This window comes from Mesoplodon densirostris, chromosome 2 (assembly GCF_025265405.1).
Source record: "Mesoplodon densirostris isolate mMesDen1 chromosome 2, mMesDen1 primary haplotype, whole genome shotgun sequence".
NCBI classification, from domain to species: domain Eukaryota; kingdom Metazoa; phylum Chordata; class Mammalia; order Artiodactyla; family Ziphiidae; genus Mesoplodon; species Mesoplodon densirostris.
In genome coordinates, this window is record NC_082662.1 from 17103858 (window position 1) to 17126915 (window position 23058).

At 37.5% G+C, this 23058-nt stretch overlaps 1 protein-coding gene across 12 annotated transcripts in view; it reads right to left on the bottom strand.

Moving 5' to 3' along the window:
* Positions 1–23058, bottom strand: part of EIF4G3 (eukaryotic translation initiation factor 4 gamma 3) — a 390751-nt gene that overhangs the window by 132124 nt on the left and 235569 nt on the right. For 7 of the 12 annotated variants that reach the window (XM_060089099.1, XM_060089106.1, XM_060089105.1 and 4 more), the window contains 2 exons: positions 10004–10112; positions 2461–3300 (listed from right to left, as the gene is read on the bottom strand). In XM_060089099.1, the coding sequence (XP_059945082.1) occupies positions 2461–3300; positions 10004–10112 (949 nt within the window). The remainder of the gene's footprint in view (positions 1–2460; positions 3301–10003; positions 10113–23058) is intronic. The other 5 variants (XM_060089107.1, XM_060089108.1, XM_060089104.1 and 2 more) reach the window with 1 other exon arrangement.

A 23058-nucleotide genomic window follows, 5' to 3' on the forward strand; every position in this document is an offset into this window, starting at 1 on the left:
TAAATTAGGTACGCTAAATAAGTGCAAAAAAGACGGGAGTCATTAAGCATATGACATTTCAGGTCGATATTATCTAAAAGAACGATGATGAGTTAATTTTCATGGTTAACTTTTGTAGCAATAACATTAAAAAATATTAATACTGAAATCAGAGGGCCAGGAATGTTTCTGGTAAGCCTTACAATTTAAAAAATGCTAGAGGTGCATGGATTCTTGAGGTTCATTTACTTTGAATTTTGAAGAGTGTAAGATATAAAGGGAAATTACAGAACTTCTAGTTCCTTTAAAACACATTCATAGGTTAAAAAAATCATGGAACTAGAAAAATGCCAAGACACTTTCCTTCCTGACATCACCAACCTCTACCTCATCCCTAATCATGGCAAAAGACAGTTCTTTCTTTTAGCTATCTTCTGGTTTACTGCTGAATAACCTATATTCTTTTACTAAGGTGCTGGTGACTTATATTACTAATTCCAAGAGTATTTGCATTTCAAAAAAAATGTACCATGGTATGAAGACAACTTAACCCCAAATTCTGTTTGTCCATTTATCCCTGGGAGCTGTCTTGCAATATCAGGCCACCTAAGTGACAAACTGCTTAAAAGAATGAATGAATGTCAGGGATGAGTAGAAGTGGGAGTTCAGTGCAGAACTTTGCTTTATACTAATTTCATTTCTGAGATATGGTTTGTATCTTTGTATTCCCTATGCCTGCTATTCTTTCTATTATTTGTTTGGATGTTTTTTTTCAAAATATTTGTCTTCAATAGCTTCTCCTATTTTTGGAACTACCACATCACTAATTGTTGAATGACAACTCACAGGTAGGTAAATGAAGGGAAAAAATGAAGGGTCAAACAAATTACTATTCTCTATCAAACAAGTGTTCTTTGGAGGGGCATTCACCTACAGCCACACCAAAAGTAAGATTGTTTTTTCAAAGACTTACAAAAAAGCCCCAGGTCATCACCCCACCAAGGAGGAAGTTCCCAACATAGTGAAGGCACTATGCTTCTGGAGCATACTGATGCTTATAGAGGCCGGTCTATTGAGGAAACAGGCGATTTATAAATGTTTATGATAAATTTCTCCCCGTCCCAACTGCCTGGCATTGCTTGCTTTTCTGCTCTGGTTTACTGTGGAACTAGGTGTTCTACAGTTCTAAAGAACCAGACACCTCTCAGAGACCTTCATGAGGAAATTACCTCAAGAACTGAGCTGGGTGGGAAAACCACATCTTAAAGGTAGAGATCAGGTTTGTCTGTTTGTTTTTTGCGGTACGCAGGCCTCTCACTGTTGTGGCCTCTCCCGTTGCGGAGCACAGGCTCCGGATGCACAGGCTCAGCGGCCATGGCTCACGGGCCCAGCCGCTCCGTGGCATGTGGGATCTTCCCGGACTGGGGCACGAACCCGTGTCCCCTGCATCGGCAGGCGGACTCTCAACCACTGCACCACCAGGGAAGCCCGAGATCAGGTTTTTTGATTTGCCAAGTTTCTCAATTAGACAGGTCACAGTAGGCAATAAATATTGGGGATGTGGGTGACTAAAACATCTCCAGTACCTATCTAGATCAACTGCTGGGGGAGCAGTCATTTGTCAAATTGTATAACTTAACTTGACAGGTACACAGAGAGCAAAATTATACAGTGTAGGGCAATGTTTCAGAAGATGGGCTATGCTGATTTGTTAAAAGCCATATTCTTATGGACTACTGACATAAGAATAGTTGATAAGCCTCAGATAACTTTTGATTAATATTATAAAAACCTAATGGTTAGATCCAAGATTCCAGGTGATGCTACATTAAAAAGAAATAATTTTGAATTCAGAAGAACATAATACTTTGACAATATTAATGATAAAGTAATAATGATAAAATTAATATTTCAGGAAAAATGAAACTTTAAAAAGAAAAAGCAGAAGAGCATTAAACCTATCTGCGAGTTAATCAGCGAGGGTACTTTTATTTTTCAGAACTAGTTATAAACCTTTGACATTCTGATTGCTATTTTCCTTAACCCAAGATTAAAGAAGAGGTCTTGCATAGAGGAATTCTTTTAAGTTTAGGATTGATTACACTTTAAAATTCCGAGAAGACAGGATTAGGGACTATAGACCATGCTGGTTTTGACTGCTTTCCAGCCCCAAAGCAACAAAATTAACCACGGAGGAAATGATTCATATGAACGAGGCAAAAACAAAAAACACGTGTACAGTGACATATACCTTGGAGGCATTTTGTATATTTGAAATTTCATTTGCATTTTTAGACAATGGAGTAACTCTGCTGGATGCACTAAAACATAAACACACTAATGAAGAAATGAGACTAGGAATTACAGCATTCATTTGATGTTTCTGGAAGTCAAGGAAAGTAGCCAATTAAAAAATAACTCAAACACTGCTTCCTTTTCATGTTGAACAAGCAAAATATAATTAATAACAGAATAGCTTACCTGGGACTGGGCTCTTTCTTGAACTTAAGTTCTGAGAATCCATAACCTCTTCTGTTTGCCCATCTGCTTCTACCTCTATTTTGTTCTGAATCTCTTTTGCATCTTCATTAAGGCAAGTTCTTATGCTCTCGTCCTCTTCTAAGACTCTCTGAACTGCGGTGGGACCACTAGCAGTACTAACAGTAGAGGCAGCAGCAGGAACAATGACTGGTGTGGGAGGAGGAGAAGCTGGAGGAGTTGGAGGAGACGGAGAAAAGGAGGGAACTATGGAAGGGGTGATAGGAGTTGCAACACTCTCCACTTTCATTTCTTCTGGGGGATTTTCCAGGATCTCCAATTCAAGAGTCAATGGCAACACCTCCTGTTTTACTATTTCCACAATGCTTTCCGTGGCTGGTAATTTTTCACTAACTCCATTCATTTCATTAATTAGGTTAGTACTAGAAATCAGCGGAATATCATTAGGTGCTACACTACAAGATTTCTTGCATATATCATCATGGATTTCATCTGTTGGTGAAGGATCTGATGCTTCTGTGCAAGATGTAGGGCTGGGTATAGGAATTGTGTCTTCTTTTGAGGAAGAGAGTTCACATCTGTCATCAGTAGCAGTGGTGAATACTGGCTGGCTACTAAGAGCAGCAGAGGTGGGGGAAGCAACTGTACTTCGAGCAAGTGGAGAAACAGTGGTAGGTGATGGAGGCAGAGTAAGCTCTGGTATGGCTTCTACTGCAGTAACCTCAGATGTCTGGCCTGCTTGTTCTTTCTTCTCTCCACTAAGGGCTAGCCTAAGGACTGGGGAAGGAGTCTTTAACACTGGATCTGGTTTTGGCTTCTCTTCTGGGAAAGAAAAAAATGAAAGACATTTAAGAATAATTTTTGGATCAGAGATTGTACTGTATTATTTTAGGGTAATTCTTTTAATCTCTTACTCTAAAACATGGGCAGCAGAAGACAGATCAAAATATTACTTATTTTGCCACTCCAAAAACATTGTCATATTTTCTTCCCTATTTTCCACTATTACTTAACCTCCAATACATATATAAAATTTATTTTGAAGTAAGAGAAGGAATTAATTCACCAGATGACTATGTCAAGAACACAAAGGGAAAATCTAATCAAACCTGTAACTAAAACATTCTCGGGATGGGAATGGGGCTTTTCTTTAAGGTAGAGAAAGCCTTCATCTGTAGAAAATTTTTCTACCAAGGATACACTATAGAGACAGGACAGGACAGTTCAGGGGCAAATAACAGCAGATTAAATTATTAGATACAGATATTATTTTTTATTCTATATATTTCTGCATTTGGGGGATTTTTATAAAGAACATGTATTACCTGTATAAAAAACTAGTTTCAATAAAAACTATCATGGTGCCATTTATTATCAATGAAGTTTATTATCAGTGAAATCAAGTTCCTGAACATAAAAATGCATTTAGAAATTAACTTTCATTTCTTAAAAGAGGTATATAACTAGAAATAATGTTAAGGAATAAAAATGGAAATTTATCTTGTATCTTCAGTTGTAAAAAAAAAAAATTCTTGGGCCTCCCTGGTGGCGCAGTGGTTGAGAGTCCGCCTGCCGATGCAGGGGATACGGGTTTGTGCCCCGGTCTGGGAGGATCCCATATGCCGCGGAGCGGCTGGGCCTGTGAGCCATGGCCGCTGGGCCTGCGCATCCGGAGCCTGTGCTCCGCAACGGGAAGGCCACAACAGTGAGAGGCCCACATACCGCAAAAAGAAAAAATAAATAAAATAAATAAAATAAAAAAAAAATTCTTTAAGGAGAAACCAACGTTAATATTCAGACAATCAAGTCCAATTAAAAATAAACAATATATATTAAAATAATACAGAAAATGTGCATTTGTATATAGACAGAAAAAGAATGACAGCAAGAGAGAGATAAATTGATAATCATAATAAAGGTTAATAAATTGATAATCATAATAAACCAGAAAAACAAAAGGAAAGCTAACTCATGAAAATTTCTATATTTTAAAATTCCAGGCAAACTGATACATGATTCATGCTTGGGAAGATGAAACCAAAGGAGATTTAGACTGGTTTCCAGCCTTGTGTTTCCTTAGTGGAATAAACAGGCTCCAGTGGAAAAACAGCTACTCATGAGCATGTTCATCAAATGCAAACAAAAAATTTAAGCACTGCTGAAAGACAATCTAAACTGAAAGGGACTTTACTTTCTCTGCCAGAAATCTTTATGCATAAGTGAAAATGAGTGTTTACAATAACCTTTAGTTAAGTAAGTCTGTCAAAGAAAATATGCTCGTTGATCAGATAAACAGATGGTAAAATTAAGCTGTTAAAGGCTAATTCATTCACCGCAACTACTTTTACTGGCCTTAAAATTCACTTTAATTGATGGGCTTAGAGGCCAGTGTTTCTTTAACTCTGCCTATTTACTGTAGTGGAGGACTAAGATCAATAGGCTCTGAATGCCAAATACTTCAGACTAAGTTGCCAGGGCAAGAGACAAAAACATTCAAAGAAATACATCTATTATATTTATTACATATATGTGATATATATAAAATAAATATGTATTTATTAAAATATCCCTGATGAAAATACTTTCCAACTCAACCAGAGTAACTGCTACATGGGTAACCCAGATTATAAGATACCACTATTAAAAAGCACATCAGAATATTACCCTTTGGGACTTCCCTGGTGGCGCAGCAGTTAAGAATCCGCCTGTCAATGCAGCGGAAACGAGTTCGGCGCCACAACTACTGAGACCACACACCGCAACTACTGAAGCCCACCTGCTCTAGGGCCCGCGTGCCGCAACTACTGAGCCCGCGTGCTGCAACTACTGAAGCCCGTGCACCTAGAGCCCATGCTCTGCAACAGGAGAAGCCACCGCAATAAGAAGCCCACATACCGCAACGAAGAGTATCCCCCTCTCGCCGCAACTAGAGAAAGCCCGCACTCAGCAACAAAGACCCAACGCAGCCAATAAATAAATAAATAAATAAATAAATAAATAAATAAATAATTTTAAAAAGGATATTACCCTTTATGACCACTGAATGAAACCTAGATGAATTAAATTAAACAGTAGAAAATAGTAAATCTCACATTAACAATCTAATAAGAGTATGTCAATTCAATTATTAATTTTGGGAAATAAAATTTCTGATACTAAAAATATCAAACAAAAGCAGACCTATGACTGAAACTTCTACATGCTCTTGAGAAATAGCTAACATTAATAAAGAAAATTAGAAACAAAAAAAATTTATTTTGAGAGCTCCTTTTTCTGAAATAAGTCCTTTAATTAATTCATTAAACTTTTACTACAGAAAGCAGAAAGGTATAATAGAGTAGATCTAAATAAAGAACACTGATTTTATTTCTCTAAGAACTTTTACTATTAAGAGTATGTTTTTCAGAGCCATGGTAGTTTGAAATCTAATATACTGCATTCAAAATGTTTATACCATTTGGCCATTTTTAGGAATTTGCAGGAATTTCACCTTTAAGAATTTTTTCTAAGGAAATAAACATTGAAGAGAAAAGACAGAAGTCTAGAATATTTAAAGCAACAGTATTTATAATAGAAAGATAAACTAAATATTTATATTATAAACTAATATTTATAATAGAAAAGTAAACTAAATTTCTAACGAGGGACTTATTAAAGAAATAATGGTCTGGGCATATAATGGTAATTATTGCAATCATTTGAAATAAGCTTTTAAAAGAGTATTTAATTATACAGAAAGTTGTTTATAATAAAAGACATGTTTTTCTAAAAAGCAGGGCACAAAAATTGCACGTGGAGCACAAACCTACTGGTAACAAAGAATATACAGAATACTAACATAGATGCATACGGGGAAGTCTAGAATTACATACAGGTTATTAACAATGGCTCTGGATAATGAGATAAGAGATAATTTTTCTTTCTGTTTAACCATAGTTTCTATAATGAATGTCAAATTTATAAGAAAGAAAATACTGCTCCCTTTTATTCTCATAGAGTGGTGGAAACAAGCTCCTAGATGGGCGCCCTTTGGTTGTCAGGAGCCACACAAGACAGAGAGGGTGTTGCTATCATTGAATGGGGAGAGACCAAGAATGCTAAGCATCCTGCAATTTGAGGGACAGTCTCATTTGACAGAGAATAGTCCTGTCCTAAATTCCAAAAAAGCCCCAATTGAGCTACATTGGTACAACTGGTTGAATTACAACAGAATAGCATTCATTGAATACCTACTCTACATCAAGAGCCTTCAAAACGCACTAAGACTAAGGCTCAAATAACTTTTATTTGTATTTAATTATACATACCATATCCTCAATACACTGAGCTGAATGCATTTTTTCAAACATCAAACAATCATTTAAGCTGTGTCTCTAGACTATCACACCAACTGAAGATTTTAATTCATTCAACAGTCTTTCTACAAGTCAAGGTGAGGTCTTCCTCGGGTTTTCTCTTCTTTTTTTTTTTGCGGTACGGGGGCCTCTCACCTCTGCGGCCTCTCCCGTTGCGGAGCACAGGCTCCGGACGCGCAGGCTCAGCGGCCATGGCTCATGGGCCCAGCCGCTCTGCGGCATGTGGGATCCTCCCAGACCAGGGCACGAACTCGTGTCCCCTGCATCGGCAGGCGGACTCTCACCACTGCGTCCCCAGGGAAGCCCTTCCTTGGGTTTTTATCAAGTACCAAAACAAATGGGAAATGGCATATTTGTCTGGAAACTTGGTCTTCATGTAACTATTCCAGCTGTTCACATCAAAAACTGAGAAAATCAGACACTTAATTATGGCAGCTAACGTTTATTAAGCACTTAATATGTACCAGGAAATGGGTCAAATACCATATATACATAGTGTCCTTCAATTCTTACAGTCACCAATGGGATAAAAACTATTACGTTCCTATTTTACAGAGGGGGAAACTGAGGGTTCTAGAAATTAAGTCACAGGTCCAAGGTCATATAACTAGAACCTAAAAATGATTTCAAATGCTAAATTCTTCCAATTCAAGAACCTAAAAATGATCTCAAATCCTAAATTCTTCCAATTCAGAGGGGAAAAGGGGGAGTTTATGGAAAAAGAAGTATTTAGGTGAATCAAGCTAGTGGGAGACTTTGGGGCTAAAATGGGATCCCAGTACAAACCCTCAGTAATGATATTTCCATCAAGAGAGAAAAACCAATCTGACTGCAGAATGCAGAATCTATTGTCTCTGGGGGTAATATAACAATTTTTTAAAACAGTGCATTTTTGTATCCTACTTTAATTTCAAAATGAATCTACAGTTAAGAAGAAATTTTTAAAAACTTTCTTAACTGTTAAAAAATTCTCTGAAAAATGATGAACCCTTTCTAATGTTATTTGAATTACATATATTTAGTTTAAAAAAGAAAACTACTCTGAAAACTATTCTATATATTGACAAGTTATGGACAGAATTAGAAACAGAAGATTAGAATTACTGAGTTTTCTGGAGAACAGCTGGTACTAGAGGAAGACAGCAGTAGTTCCAAAAAGTTACTATAAGCTCTATGAGATATACTTAAAACAGAAGTTTTTCTTTTCATCAAGGTAATGTCGAACATTTTCCAATTCACTCATATCTATATCAAACATCAATTTGAAATGTTGATTTTATTATTCAAATTTCCACTAAGCATAAAAAGCAAAGCATTCTACATTCCTCCTTCTGTAAATCAAGGCCTAAATATGGTAAGATGCAGGTGTCTACCTAATCCAAAAATCTTAGGTCAGAGCTATCACCATCAAGATATGTTATGAATTCCTTGTATTGCAGCCCAGCTAGAGAAAGTCAGCGTAAAGGATATATTTTAAGGCCTCTCTGCATGGTAATTATTCAGTATGTTTAGCACGATTCTAACTAGCAAAAGGATTATAACTGTGCAAAAGTAATGACATTTTGAAGGGAATACCCTGAAAATTCTCCACTCAGATTGAAAATATTCTGAATTTTGACTCAAAATTGCTTGATCATTGGTGGTAGGAAGTAGTCTTCCACAATACCTACGAACTGCACTCCTGCAAGGTGAACGGCTTTAATATTAAAAATTTTAACTTTAAGCGTTTATGAGTCTCTAACTCTGAACACTGCTGAAAGAAGTATTTGACACTGCAACTTTTAGAAGCATGTCAGTTTAGGATTTATTACCTATCTTGTGATTTAAAACTATTTCATAAAACAAAATTTAGGACTTGTCTCTGTCCAAGTCTCCTAGGCTCCTGAATACTAAAGGGAAAGAACACCATATTATCTTTGCACGCCGTAAAGAAACATTGAAACCACACATTAGAAGTTTGTGTTATCATCTTGCAATCCACTGAAAAAACAATGCCACTAAATACCTCCACTTTGACTGTGTGCCAATTCCCAATGCCTTTTTTTTTTTTTTTTTTTTTTTTTTTTTTGTGGTACGCGGGCCTCTCACCTCCCGGATCTTCCCGGACCGGGGCACGAACCCGTGCCCCCTGCATCGGCAGGCGGACTCCCAACCACTGCACCACCAGGGAAGCCCCCCAATGCTTTTTAAAGAATAATTTTTAGAAAGTACAGAAAGTATACATCAGCTATGGAATATTAAGGGGTTTGGAGGAATAAATAATTCAAGAAAACAGAAAACACATATGACTTCTATTCATTCTTAGAATGAAATCAGAAACATGAACAAACTAACTTGCTTCCTTCTGTGTCTAATGAATTGTCTCCCAATTTTAGCTAAGGTCAACTTAAATCCAACTAGGCAGGAAAGAGAGACTGTGATAACCCACTTTCTGGCATGAGATTTCCCTTAAAGTTTCCTATTTATAATCCAAGAGGCAGTATGTGTACTTATTTCACCAAACATTTGGTACTTCATGTTCAAGGTCAACAGTAGAGACCTTAGTATGATTCCTGCATAATAATAACGGCTATAATTTACTAAGTGCTTTTCAAATGCTTGGCATGTCCCCACTACAACTCTGTGAGGCAGGTATTCTTCATTCCATTCTGTAACTGAAGAAATTGAGATATACAACATGACTCATCAAGACCAAATAGTGCTTGATGGATTCAGGATGTGAACTCAGTACTGTCCCCAACTGAGGCTACAGAAGCCAAACTTGTAAGAAGAAACATTTTATGTTTTTAAAAATAGCAAGATACACATGAACATGTTGAACTTATAAACAAAACTGTTGCTCTTATAAAGAAATATATACATAGATTTATTTTCCCCAACCTTGTTCCAAAAGAAATAGTTTAAGGCAGCTAAAGCCTTTACCTATAAACATACATTGACAGTGAGGCATTAATAAAATGTAGGAAAAATTTTTACTAATCATACCTACTTTACTTCCTTAGAGGTAGAACACTTTGATTTTCCATCTCAAAGCTCTGTTTAAAAGTGGGTATCTAAATAATCCTCATGTTTTACTTTTATTCCTAAATACTGAGGGCAATGTAATTAATTAAAAAAAGAAAAAAAAGAAAGAGACTAAAGGTAAGAGGGAGGAAAAGTCATACACAAACCTTGCTTCTGGTCGCTAGCTGCAGTGACAGGGGTGCTGGCAGCAAGATGAGCGCTCTCCACAGTCCCATAAACCACAGGGCTGTGCTCAGGGACCTGGCTGGGCAGCTGCTGGGATTTGAAGTACAAAAAAGGGTGATAATGAGCGTGCGAACATAAAAACTAGCAACATGGAACCCAAGGCAAGTGGGGAAGACAAAGTAGGGCAGGAGATCACAAAATTTAAAAAAAAAAAAAAAAAAAAACGGAAAGCAAGTAAAAAATATATAGGCCAGTATAATAAATTCAAAAAGTACATGGGAAGACAAGGAAGAAAAGGAAAAGCGGCAGCGGGAAAGGGGAAGGAAAAGAGATGATTAATATTAACCACAGCAAGAGAAGACAGCACAACAATCATTAGTACAATGCATTCTCCAGTGTTCCTTCTAAGGACAGACTTTCAATCTAACAGTGATGTCACATCTGAGAGAGAATTTAGCATCCTCCCAGTCAAGACCAAAGGGACTTGGTCAACTTCATTTATAAATTACCTAGCAAAGTAGTTCATCAGTCAAAAAGAGGACAAACAAAACATGATGGGTCTTAAAACCAGTTACTGATTCAAGAAAACAATACTGAAAGGTGATTCTTATCATTTGTCCATATAACCACTCAGATGAAATGCAACTTGGAAAGCCTTTAAAGAAACTTTCACCTTAAAATGTCTTTAGATTCTGGGTCAAGGATGATATCTTTTCAGAGTCTGAAATCTGAGTAAAGTATCTGGCTTCTCAGAGCTAAGAGAAAACTATCCTTTTCAATCAGCCAGTATATGGAATAAAAAATGCCCATCAAAATTCTAGCAGAGTAGGTTGAAAAAAATTGCAGGCATTGTTCAACTTAGAGGGAAAAAGAATTACACAAGAAAGAACAAGAACATTCAATCTGCATCACATTCCAGTTAGGTATTTGTTCTGGATTTGAGGGTTACACAAAAGCCACATAACAAAGCAGTGTCTCTCCTCGGAGATCTAAGGTCAATTTTTTGATAGCTATAATCGTCTACATTGAATTCTATCACTGCTATCAGAGCAGAGCTCCCTGCACAATTCGGACTTTTTTTTTTGGAGGGGAGGGGGAAATTGGGGGTAGACAGGGCCACTCAAAAATGGGAGTTAATGAAAAATATTTTCACGTCAGTAAGTCTCACATACAGTAGGAATATAAAATGAAATACATAAGTTAAACACCTATCATTTACCATATGTCATTTAACTAACAATGCTTTTCACAATGTACAACATACAATTTATATAGGACTATATGTAATGTATAAAATAACAGATAAAAATGGGAAAAATAGCATTATTTCACCTATTCATTATAGACCATGAAAGTACTCATATTCCACAAAAACTTCTAAATGAAGACCACTAAAATTATATTTCCATATGTAAAAAATGAAAGAGTTTCTATTTTCACTTTGAATCACTGTCAAATGGATAGTACTACCATGATTACTCTACTCGGAATCCTTAGCTCCAGTGGGAAAAAATTCTATTATTAAAATTCAAAAATTAGGAAGGGTTCCCAGCTGTAAGTGAAAATAAGTCACCCCTCTATACCTGCAGATGTGTGAACCACAGATACACAGACCCGATTGTACTAGCCATTAATACCTAAAAGACTTAAATATCCACAGATTTTGCTATCTGCGGGTCCTGGAACCAATCTTCTGTGGATACTGAGGGATGACTATAGGGACTCAGTTCAATTCTAAGGTTGAAAACAGCTCTAGAACAAAGGAAAGAGTCTATACTATTTAATATTTATTAAATAGTTATCCACATAACCCAGGAAAGAAAGATCTGTAAATTGTGTCCTTTACCAGAAAGAAAGAAAATATTAACTACTTCAATAGTCAGAGAAATTAGTAACCAATGAAAAAGGGTAACTGCTGAAAGTAGGTCACCAAAATAAATGACATACATGGTTAAGGTGAGAGTTTTAAGACAGTAAAAGACTGCTGATACCTATAAATCTGTATAGATCAGAGAGTTTTTCAATCTAAGATTAAAATACCTTCAATCATATTAAAAAGACAACTGCACAGACATTTTTCCAACAACAAAGCCCTAGGAAGATGTTATGCATAAAGATTTATAAGAAAGGAGTGAGATAACATGTTGGTTAACTCATAGTTCCAAATCCAAGTGTCTAGTACTTAGTTATATAGCCACAGAATGCTAGGAAAAGTACTCAATTTCCTCAGCTGGGGACTTCCCTGGCAGTCCAGTGGTTAAGACTCCACACTTCCAATGCAGGGGGTGCAGGTTCGATCCCTGGTCAGGGAACTAAGATCCCACATGCCACACGGCGCAGCCAAAAAAAACACACACACACACACAAAGGTAATCCTTAGCTGTAAACTGAAAAGGAACTAAAGATCCTACAGTGCCTTTCAGCTTTAACATTCTCTAAACCTCTGACAGGACCAAGAAAATAACATACTAACATACAACATACATCAATACTTTAATCTTGTTTCAGATTAATTTTAATTTAGGATAATCTCAAATTTTAGCTAACCTCTAATTTCATCTCTTCTCAGGTGACATGATCAACCCTGTTGAGAATATATTTAATGAATTTCAAAATCACTGCACTTCAGTCACTTTCACTATTGGTAGGAGTTAAAATTTATAAAAATCAGACTGGAAGGGCAATTGATATCAAAACATAAAATAATTCAACAAAGATGCTCAGGAAGTCAGGTTAAAAGGTTAGGGTTTATTTGGCAACATCACATTGTTTCAACAGTTCATTATTTATGTCAATGCTAAATTCCCTCCCCACATCAAATTTTTCAAGATCAAAGTTCTGATTGGCAGAAGAAAAAAAATTCTCACTTTTCAAGTACAATGTTAAGGAAGCTTATTTAAAGAATGGCAAGATATCAGACACTTGACAGTACCCAAGAAGTGAATTTCCTTTATGAACTCTACTTGAGAATCTACTCTGTTGAAGATTTACATATTAAATTTGAAGTACTGGCCTGAAGGGATACTGGTAGATGTGGGCCCAATGGAAGAATTAATTTTTTTTAAATAGAGTACCAACAGATAAAACGAGGCAACAAAATCTGGGATTGTCTTTAATATTCTTTGTAGAATTTAAAATTCACTTCTCGAGAGCAGTCAAGATGGCAGAGTAGAAAGACTCAGTTATCTCACTCATGAGCACGCCAAAATCACAACTGTCTTCAAAACCACCATCAATGAAAAAGACTGGAACCTACCAGAAAAGATTTTCTACAACTAAAGACATAAAGAAGGAACTAAAACAAGACGGGTAGGAGGGGCAGACTCATGATATAATCAAATCCCATACCCCTGGGTGGGCAACCCACAAACTGGAGAATAGTTATATTGCAAAGGATTTCCCATAGGAGTGAGAGTTCTGAGACCCATGTCAAACTCCCCAGTCCAGGGGTCCTGCACTGGGAAGATGAAACCCCAGAGCTCTGAAGGCCAGAGTGGCTTAATTTGAGAAGCCCCATAGGACTGAGGGCAAAAGAAACTTCACTCTTAAAAGGGTGCACACAAAATCTGATGCGCATTGGGACCCAGGTCAAAAGCAGTAACTTGATAGGAGCCTGGGCCAGACCTACTTGCTGGTCTTGGGCAGTCTCCTGGAGAGGTATGTGTGTGGGTGGGTGGGGGGGTGGCTGTGGCTCACCCTGAGGACACAGATACTGGTGGCAGCCATATTTGGGAACATTCTACTGTCTGACCACTGCTGCTGGCGGCTGCCATCTTCACTCACTAGTTCCATCACCTAACCCTAAACCCACACAACAGCCTGTAGGCACCAGTGCTGGGATGCCTCAGGCAAAGCAACTCTGCAGGAACAGAGTCCCACCCATCAGCAGACAGGCTGCTAAAAGACGTCGTGATCCCACAGTCACCTCTAGACATGCGCCAAGACATGCCCTTGCCCACCAAAGGGCCAAGAACCACTTCTACCCACCAATGGGCAGGCACTGCCCTCTCCCTCCAGGAAGCCTGCATTAGCCTCTAGAACAGCCTCATCCAACAAGGGGCAGACACCGGATGCAAGAAAACTATGATCCTGCAGACCCAGCCCACTCACAGCAGGCCAGACCTTATCCTGCGACTAGCTTGGCCCAGGCCCGGTCCACTAGCAGGCCAACACAAGCTTCAGGACACCCTGGATCCCATACCGAACTGTGTCAGGAACTGGCTCCCCCACCAACGACTTGAAACAAGTTCTAGGATCCCTGGGCCCTTCAGCCAGAATTCAGGAACCAGCTCTGTACACCACTACTAACCCCAGGCACTAATCCCAGGACCTGGTGTAATACAGGCAACAGCCTCGGAGTCTTTGGGATCCTGACCCACCAGCGAGCCAGCACTAGCCCAAGGGCCCCCTAGGGACCTAAAACAAGCCACCTCATGACCAGGCCCCACCACAGAGCAGCTAGCAGCATCCACACAAGGCACGGCCTGGCAACCAATCACACTAGGAGCCAACAAAGCCTACCAGACCACCCACACAGTCAGCCGTCCACACCAGGAGTCACTCAGCCCTCTTAGGAGGAACCCCTAGAGCATATAGCTTGGGTGACAAGAGGGGAGTGCACTGCTGGGACGCATAGGATGTCTCCTATAGAAGGCCACTTTTCCAAGTTTGAGAAATGTAACTAACCTACCACATACATAAAAATACAAATAGCAACTCAGACAAAATGAGGTGGCAGAGAAACATGTTCCAGATGAAGGAACAAGATAAAACCCCAGAAGAAAAACCAAATGAAGTGGAGACACAGGCAAATACCCAAGAAAGAGTTCAGAGTAATGATTGTAAAGATGATAAAAGAACTCAGGAGAAGAATGGATACACAGAGTGAGAAGTTTTTAACAAAGAGTTAGAAAATATAAAGAACTAAACAGAAATAAAGAATACAATAACTGAAATGAAAAATACACTAGAAGGAATCAATAGCATACTAAATGATACAGAGGAATGGACCAGTAAGCTGGAAGACAGAGTCGTGGAAATCACTGCTGCTGAACAGAAAAAAGAAAGAAAAGAAATGAGGACAGTTTAAGAGACCTCTGGGACAATATCAACTGTACTAATATTCACATTATAGCCGTCTGAGACGAAGAGAGAGAGAAAGGGCCTGAGAAAATATGTGAAGACACAATAGCTGAGAACTTCCCTAACCTGGGAAAGGAAACAGTCACCCAAGTCCAGGAAGTGCAGAGTCCCACACAGGATTAACACAAGAGGAAGACACCAAGACACACCATAATCAAAAGGACAAAAATAAAGATAAAGAGAGAATATTAAAAGCAAGGGAACTCCCATAAGGCTATCAGCTGATTTTTCAGCAGAAACTCTGCAGGCCAGAAGGGAGTAGGATGATATATTTAAAGTGATTAAAGGGAAAAACCTACAACCAAGAATATTCTACCTGGCAAGGTTCTCATTCAGATTTGATGGAGAAATCAAAAGCTTTACAGACAAGTAAAAGCTAAAAGAGTTCAGCACCACCAAACCAACTTTACAACAAATGTTAAAGGAACTTCTCTAGGCAAAAAAAGACACAACTAGCAACAAGAAAACTACAAAATAAAAAAGCTCACTGGTAAAGGTAAACACACACTAAAGGTAGGAGATCATACATACATAAAGCTAGCAGGGAGGTTAAAAAGACAAAAAAATGTAGTCAAGTCATCTATATCCACAATAAGCAGTTAAGGGATACACAAAACAGATGTAAAATATGATATCAAAAACAGTAATCATGAGAGGAGAAGACTAAAAAATGTAGGGGTTTAAAAATGCATTTGAGGGACTTCCCTGGTGGTCCAGCAGTTAAGACTTCACGCTTCCACTGCAGGGGACACAGGTTCGAGCCCTGGTTGGGGAACTAAGATCCTGCTTGTTGATCTCATGTGCTGCGTGGCACAGCCAAAAAAAATGCATTTGAAATTAAAAGATCAGCAACTTAAAACAATCATGTATATATATAGACTGCTAACCGCAAACCAAAAATCTACAATAGATATATATACACAAAAAAGGAAAGGAATCCAAACATAACACTAAAGATAGTCATAAAATCATAATAGAAGAGAGCAAAAGAAGACAGGTAAAAAAAAAAAAAAAAGACCTACAAAACAAATAAAAAACGAGTAACAAAATAGCAATAAGAACATACATATCAATAATTATCTTAAACATAAACGAACTAAATACTCCAACCAAAAGGAATAAAGTGGCTGAATGAAAACAAAAATTAGGTCTATATATATGCTATCTACAAGAGACTCACCTCAGATCTAGAGAAACACACAGACTGAAAGAGGATGGAAAAAAGTATTCCATGCAAATGGAAATCAAAAGAAAGCCAGAGTAGCAATACTTATATCAGACAAAATAGACTTTAAAATAAAAACTGTTACAAGAGACAAAGAAGGACGCTACATAATGATCAATGGATCAATCCAAGAATAAGATAAAAAATTCAAATACATATGCAACCAACATAGGAGCACCTCAATATACAAGGCAAATATTAACATATAAAAGGAGAAATCGACAGTAACACAATAATAGTAGGGGACTTTGACATCCCACTTACATCAATGGTCAGATCATCCAAATAGGAAATCAGTAAGGAAACACAGACCTTAAATGACACATTAGACCAAATGGACTTAACTGATATATGAAGGGCATTCCATGTGAAAGGAGCTGAATACATTCTCTTTTCAAGAGCACATGGAGCATCCTCCATGATAGATCACAGGCTAGGCCATAAAACAAGCCTTGATATGGTTAAGAAAACTGAAATCATATCAAGCATCTTTTTCCAATCACAATGCTGTGAGACTAGAAATTAACCACAAGAAAAAAAAACTGCAAACACATGGAGGATGAAAAATATGCTACTAAACACAAACACATGGAGGACAGAAAATATGCTACTAAACAACCAATGGATCACTGAAGAAATCAAAGAGGAAGTTAAAAAATACTTAGTGACAAATGAAAAAAAAAAAAGCTGAACTAAAACCTAGGGGATATGGCAAAAGCAGTTCTAAGAGGGAAGTTTAGAGCAATACAAGCTTACCTCAGGAAACCAGAAAAATCTCAAATGAACAACCTAACCTCACTAAAGCAATTAGAGAAAGAAGAACAAATGAAACCTAAAATTAGTAGAAGGAAAGAAGCCATAAAGATCAAAGAAGAAATAAATGAAATATAGACTAAAAAACAAAAAAAGATCAGTGAAACTAAAAGCTGGTTCTTTGAAAAGATAAACAAAATTGATAAACCTATAGCCAGACTACCCAAGAAAAAAAGGGAAGGTCCAAATCAATAAAATCAGAAGTGAAAAAGGAGAAGTTACAACCGATACCACAGAAATACAACAGATCATAAGAGACTACTACAAGCAACTATACACCAATACAATAGACAACCTAGAAGAAATGGACAAATTCTTAGAAAGGCACAATCTCCCAAAATTGAACCAGGAAGAAATAGAAAACACCAACAGACCAATTACCAGTACTGCAACTGAATCAGTAATTTAAAAACTCCCAAAACAAAAGTCCAGGACCAGATGGCTTCACAGATGAATTCTACCAAACATTTAGAAAAGAGTTAGCATCTATCCTTCTGAAACAGTGCAAAAAAACTGCAGAGGAAGGAACACTTCTGAACTCATTCTATGAGGCCAGCACCACCCTGATACCAAAACCAGACAAAGATACTACAAAAAAAGAAAATTACAGGCCAATATCACTGATAAAAATAGATGCAAAAATCCTCAACAAAATACCAGCAAACCAAATCTAACAATACCTTAAAAAGATCATACACCATGATTAAGTGGGATTTATCCTAGGGATGCAAGGATTTTTCAATAGCTGCTAATCAATCAATGTGATACACAACATTAACAAATCGAAGAATAAAAACCATATGATCATCTCAATAGATGCAGAAAAAGCTTTTGACAAAATTCAACATCCATTTATGATAAAAACTCTCCAGAAAGTGGGCATGGAGGGAATATACCTCAACATAATAAATGTCATATATGACAAACCCACAGTTGACATCAAACTCAATGGTGAAAAGCTGAAAGCATTTCCTCTAAGATCAGGAACAAGACAAGAATGCCCACTCTTGCCACTTTTATTCAACACAGGTTTGGAAGTTCTAGCCACAGCATTCAGAAAAGAAAAAGAAATTTTAAAAATCCAAATTGGAAAGGAAGAAGTAAAACTGTCACTGTTTGCAGATGACATGATACTACACATAGGAAATCCTAAACATGCTACCAGAAAACTACTAAAGCTCATCGATGAATTTGGTATAGTTGCAGGATACAAAATTAATGTGCAGAAATCTGTTGCATTTCTATACACTAACAACGAACTATCAGAGAAATTAAGAAAACAGTCTCATTCACCAATGCATCAAAAAGAACAGAACATCTAGGAATAAGCCTACCTAAGGAGGCAAAGACCTATACTCCGAAAACTCTAAGACACTGATGAAAGAAACTGAAGTCGACACAACAGATGGAAAGATATACCATGTTCCTGGATTGGAAGAATCAATGTTGTTAAAATGACCATACTACCCAAGGCAATCTACAGATTCAATGCAAGTCCTATCAAAATACCAATGGCATTTTTCACAGAACTAGAACAAAAAATTTTAAAATTTATATGAAACACCTAAGACCCCAAATAGCCAAAACAATCTTGAGAAAGAAAAACAGAGCTGGAAAATTCATGCTCCTTGACTTCAGACTATAAAAAAAGCTACAGTCATCAAAACAGTACAATACTGGCATAAAAACAGACACATAGATCAATGAAACAGGATAGAGAGCCCAGAAATAAACCCAAGCACTTACGGTCAATTAATCTATGACAAAGGAGGCAAGAATATACAATGGAGAAAAGACAGTCTCTCCAATAAGTGGTGCTGGAAAAGCTGGACAGCTACATGTAAAAGAAATAAATTAGAACACTCTCTGACACCATACACAAAAATAAACTCAAAATGGATTAAAGACTTAAATGTAAGACCAAACAGTATAAAGCTCCTAGAGAAAAACATAGGCAGAATACTCTTTGACATAAATTGCAGCAATATTTTTTTGGATCCACCTCCTAAAGTAAAGAAAATAAAAGCAAAAATAAACAAATGGGACCTAATTAAACTTATAAGCTTTTGCACAGCAAAGGAAACCATGGACAAAATGGAAAGACAACCTAGTAAATGGAAGAAAATATTTGCAAATGATATGATGGATAGGGCATTAATACCTAACATATGTAAACAGCTCATACAACATGACATCAAAAAAAAAAAACAACCCGACTAAAAAGTGGGCAGAAGAACTGAATTAAAAAGAACACAAATAACAAATATTGGCGAGGATGTGGAGAAAAGGGAACCCTTGTACACTGTTGGTGGGAATGTAAATTGCTGCAGCTATTGTGGAAAACAGTGCGGAAATGCTCTGAAAAATAAAAACAGAACTATCATATGACCCAACAATTCAACTCCTGAGTATATATCAAAAAAAGAAAGAACATTTATTTGAAAAGTTACATGCACCCCAATGTTCACAGCAGCATTATTTGTAATTGTCAAGATATGGAAGCAACCTAAGTGTCCGTCAAAAGATAAATGGATAAAAAAGATGTGATACACACACAAACACACACACAAAACGGTATCTACTGAGCCATAAAAGAGAATGAAAATTTTGCCATTTGTAGCAACATGGATGGACTTAGAGGGCATTATGCTAACTGAAATAAGTCAGATAAAGACAAATACTCTGTGATATCACTTATATGTGGAATCTAAAAAATACAACAAACTAGTGAATATAGCAAAAAAGACGCAAACTCACAGATATAGAGAACAAACTAGTGATTATCAGTGTGGGGGGAGGGGCAATATAGGGGTGGGGCAGTGGGAGATACAAAACTACTGGGTGTCAAGTATGTATTGTACAACACGGGAAAATAGTCAATATTTTGTAATAACTGTAAATGGAAAGTAACCTTTAAAAATTGTATAAAAATTTAAAAATTTATTTGGCAGGTTTAAAAAATAAATAAAATTCATTTCTCTTTACATAACCTATATTGTTTCTACCCAAAGAGAGGCCACCATCATTTACTGTCTATTTGTATATGACAGGATGCTTCAGTACAGAGGTAATTGTAGACAGGAGGCCAGCAACTATGGCCCAGGGGCCACATGCCTATTTTGGTACTTCCCATGATATAAAAATTTTTTACATTTTTAAATAGTTGGGGGAATTTTAAAAGAACAATATTTCTTGACATATGAAAATTACAGGATACTTAGAAAGTTTTACTGGAACAGCCACAGCCATTCATTTACATATTGTCTATGGCTGCTTTCATGCAACAATGGCAGAGTTGAGTAGTGGTGAAAGAGACAGTTGGCTGCAAAACCAAAAATGTGTACGATCTGGCCCTTAACAGAAAATGTTTGCTGACCCTTATTGTAAGCCACTGAGAGAGAGCCAGAGACTCCAAATAGTTATACAAATATAAGCAAGATGCTGATGTAATTTACTGTTATCATAAGAGGCTATTTGAATGTTTCACATTTCATTATTTATATGTAAACTGACTTTTCAAAGTCCCATTCAATGACTTTAAAACAGCCATTGTAATAAATAACACATGTGTTTAACATATACAAACCCTGGGGATAAAGAAGTATTGCCCCCAGTTGAGAAACATTATGAAGATTAGGAAGTAAATTAATACATAAATGGCACCAGGAAAAAGGACCAAAACATACTTCTTTCATAAATCGGAGAGAATTCGCCTACACTCATTCTTTAGAAAGGTGTGTATGTGTGTGTATGCATGCACACACATACACACTCACATGTGTGGGTTTTCCCCCCTGGCATCTATCACATAGAAAACATTGAGAACCCACTGGTGACTAAAACAGAAAAATCCTTAGCTTCTGGAGCTTATATTCTTTCAAGGGAAACATTTAAGAATAAACCTGTACACACACAGAGGAATATTATTCAACCATAAAAAAAATGAAAGCCTGCCCTTTGCAATAACATGAATGGACCTTGAGGGTATTATACTAAGTGAAATAAGTCAGATAGAGAAAGAAATGCCGTATGAGCTCACTTATATGTAGAATTAAAAAACAAAACAAAACTCATAGAAAAAGAGAACAGATTGGTGGTTGCCAGAGGTGGGGGGTAGGGTGGGAAAAATGGGTGAAGGGAATCAAAAGGTACAAACTTCCAGTTATAAAATAAATAAGTCATGGGAATGTAATGAACAGCATGACAACTCTAGTTAATAATACTATATTGCATATTTGAAAGCTGCAAAAACAATAGATCTTAAAAGTTCTCATAATTAAAAAATTGTTTTTTGTAACTGTGCATGGTGACAGCTGTTAACTAGACTTATTGTGGTCATTTTACAATATATACAAATATCATTACGTTGTACACCTAAAACTAATGTAATGTGTTATGTCAATTATACCTCAATAAAAAAAATAAATAAAAAGAGGGGCTTCCCTGGTGGCACAGTGGTTAAGAATCCGCCTGCCAATGAAGGGGGCATGGGTTCAAGTCCTGGTCCGGGAAGATCCCACATGCCGCAGAGCAACTAAGCTCGTGCACCATAACTACTGAGCCTGCGCTCTAGAGCCTGCATGCCACAACTACTGAAGCCTGCGTGCCTAGAGCCCATGCTCTGCAACAAAAGAAGCCACAGCAATGAGAAGCCCACACACCGCAACGAAGAGGAGCGGCCGCTCGACGCAACTAAAGAAAGACCATGCAAAGGAACGAAGACCCAACACAGCCAAAAATAAATAAATAAATAAAAATTTAAAAATAAATAAATAAATAGAAAGAATAGACAGAGAGGCAAGCAGAAGCAAGGAGATGAGTAGGAAAGTTACTGTTGTTTAGAGGAGATCAAAGTTGTTTAGAGAATAACAGTAGCAGTGGAGATGGTGAAAATGAGCCAGATAGGACTTGCTGATATAATGGTGTGGAATATGGAATAAAGGTTTTTGTTTTTAATTAAAAAAAATGTTCTGGCTGTGTTGGGTCTTCGTTGCTGTGCACGGGATTTCTCTAGTTGTGGCAAGCAGGGGCTACTCTTCATCGTGGTGCACAGACTTCTCACTTGGGTGGCATCTCTTGTTGCGGAGCACAGGCTCTAGGCGTGTGGGCTTCAGTAGTGGCAGCACACGGGCTCAGTAGTTGTGGCTCGCGGGCTCTAGACCGCAGGCTCGGTAGTTGTGGCACATGGGCTTGGTTGCTCCACGGCATGTGGGATCTTCCCGGACCAGGGCTCGAACTCGTGTCCCCTGCGTTAGCAGGGGGATTCTTAACCACTGCGCCACCAGTGAAGTCTCAGAACAAAGATGTAAAGACAACTTCTAGGCTTATTGTCTGAGCAACTAGGGCAGACTATGGTATAATTTACTGATAACAAAAACAATCAGGGGAGCACACCTAACACCTGAGGAAACATTAACAAAGGATTCACAAACTCAAATGCTTTTATAAACTAATGGGTGACCTAAATATGTGACTCAAAAGGGTGTAAAATAATAATAGAACAATGTAACAAACTAAAGAATGTATGCCCAGGTTAAAGGCATTCAGACTGATGGAAACTTTTTTTCTTTAAACACTAACCTGATAAAACAACATACATCTGCAATAAAAAGAACCTCTTCCCTGAAGACAAGGAAAGACTGCCAAGGTGTCAGGAATGCTGAGGGAAACTCAGACACTCAGCATAAAAGCTGTCCTTAGGCTTAACTAGAGGACTTATAATGATTTTAAGGTTCCAATGGGGTAAGAGGGCTAAACAACGACTTTAAAAACCAAGTTTTTAAACCACACCGCAACAAAGAGTAGCCCCCGCTCGCTGCAACGAGAGGCCTGCATGCAGCAACGAGGACCCAACGC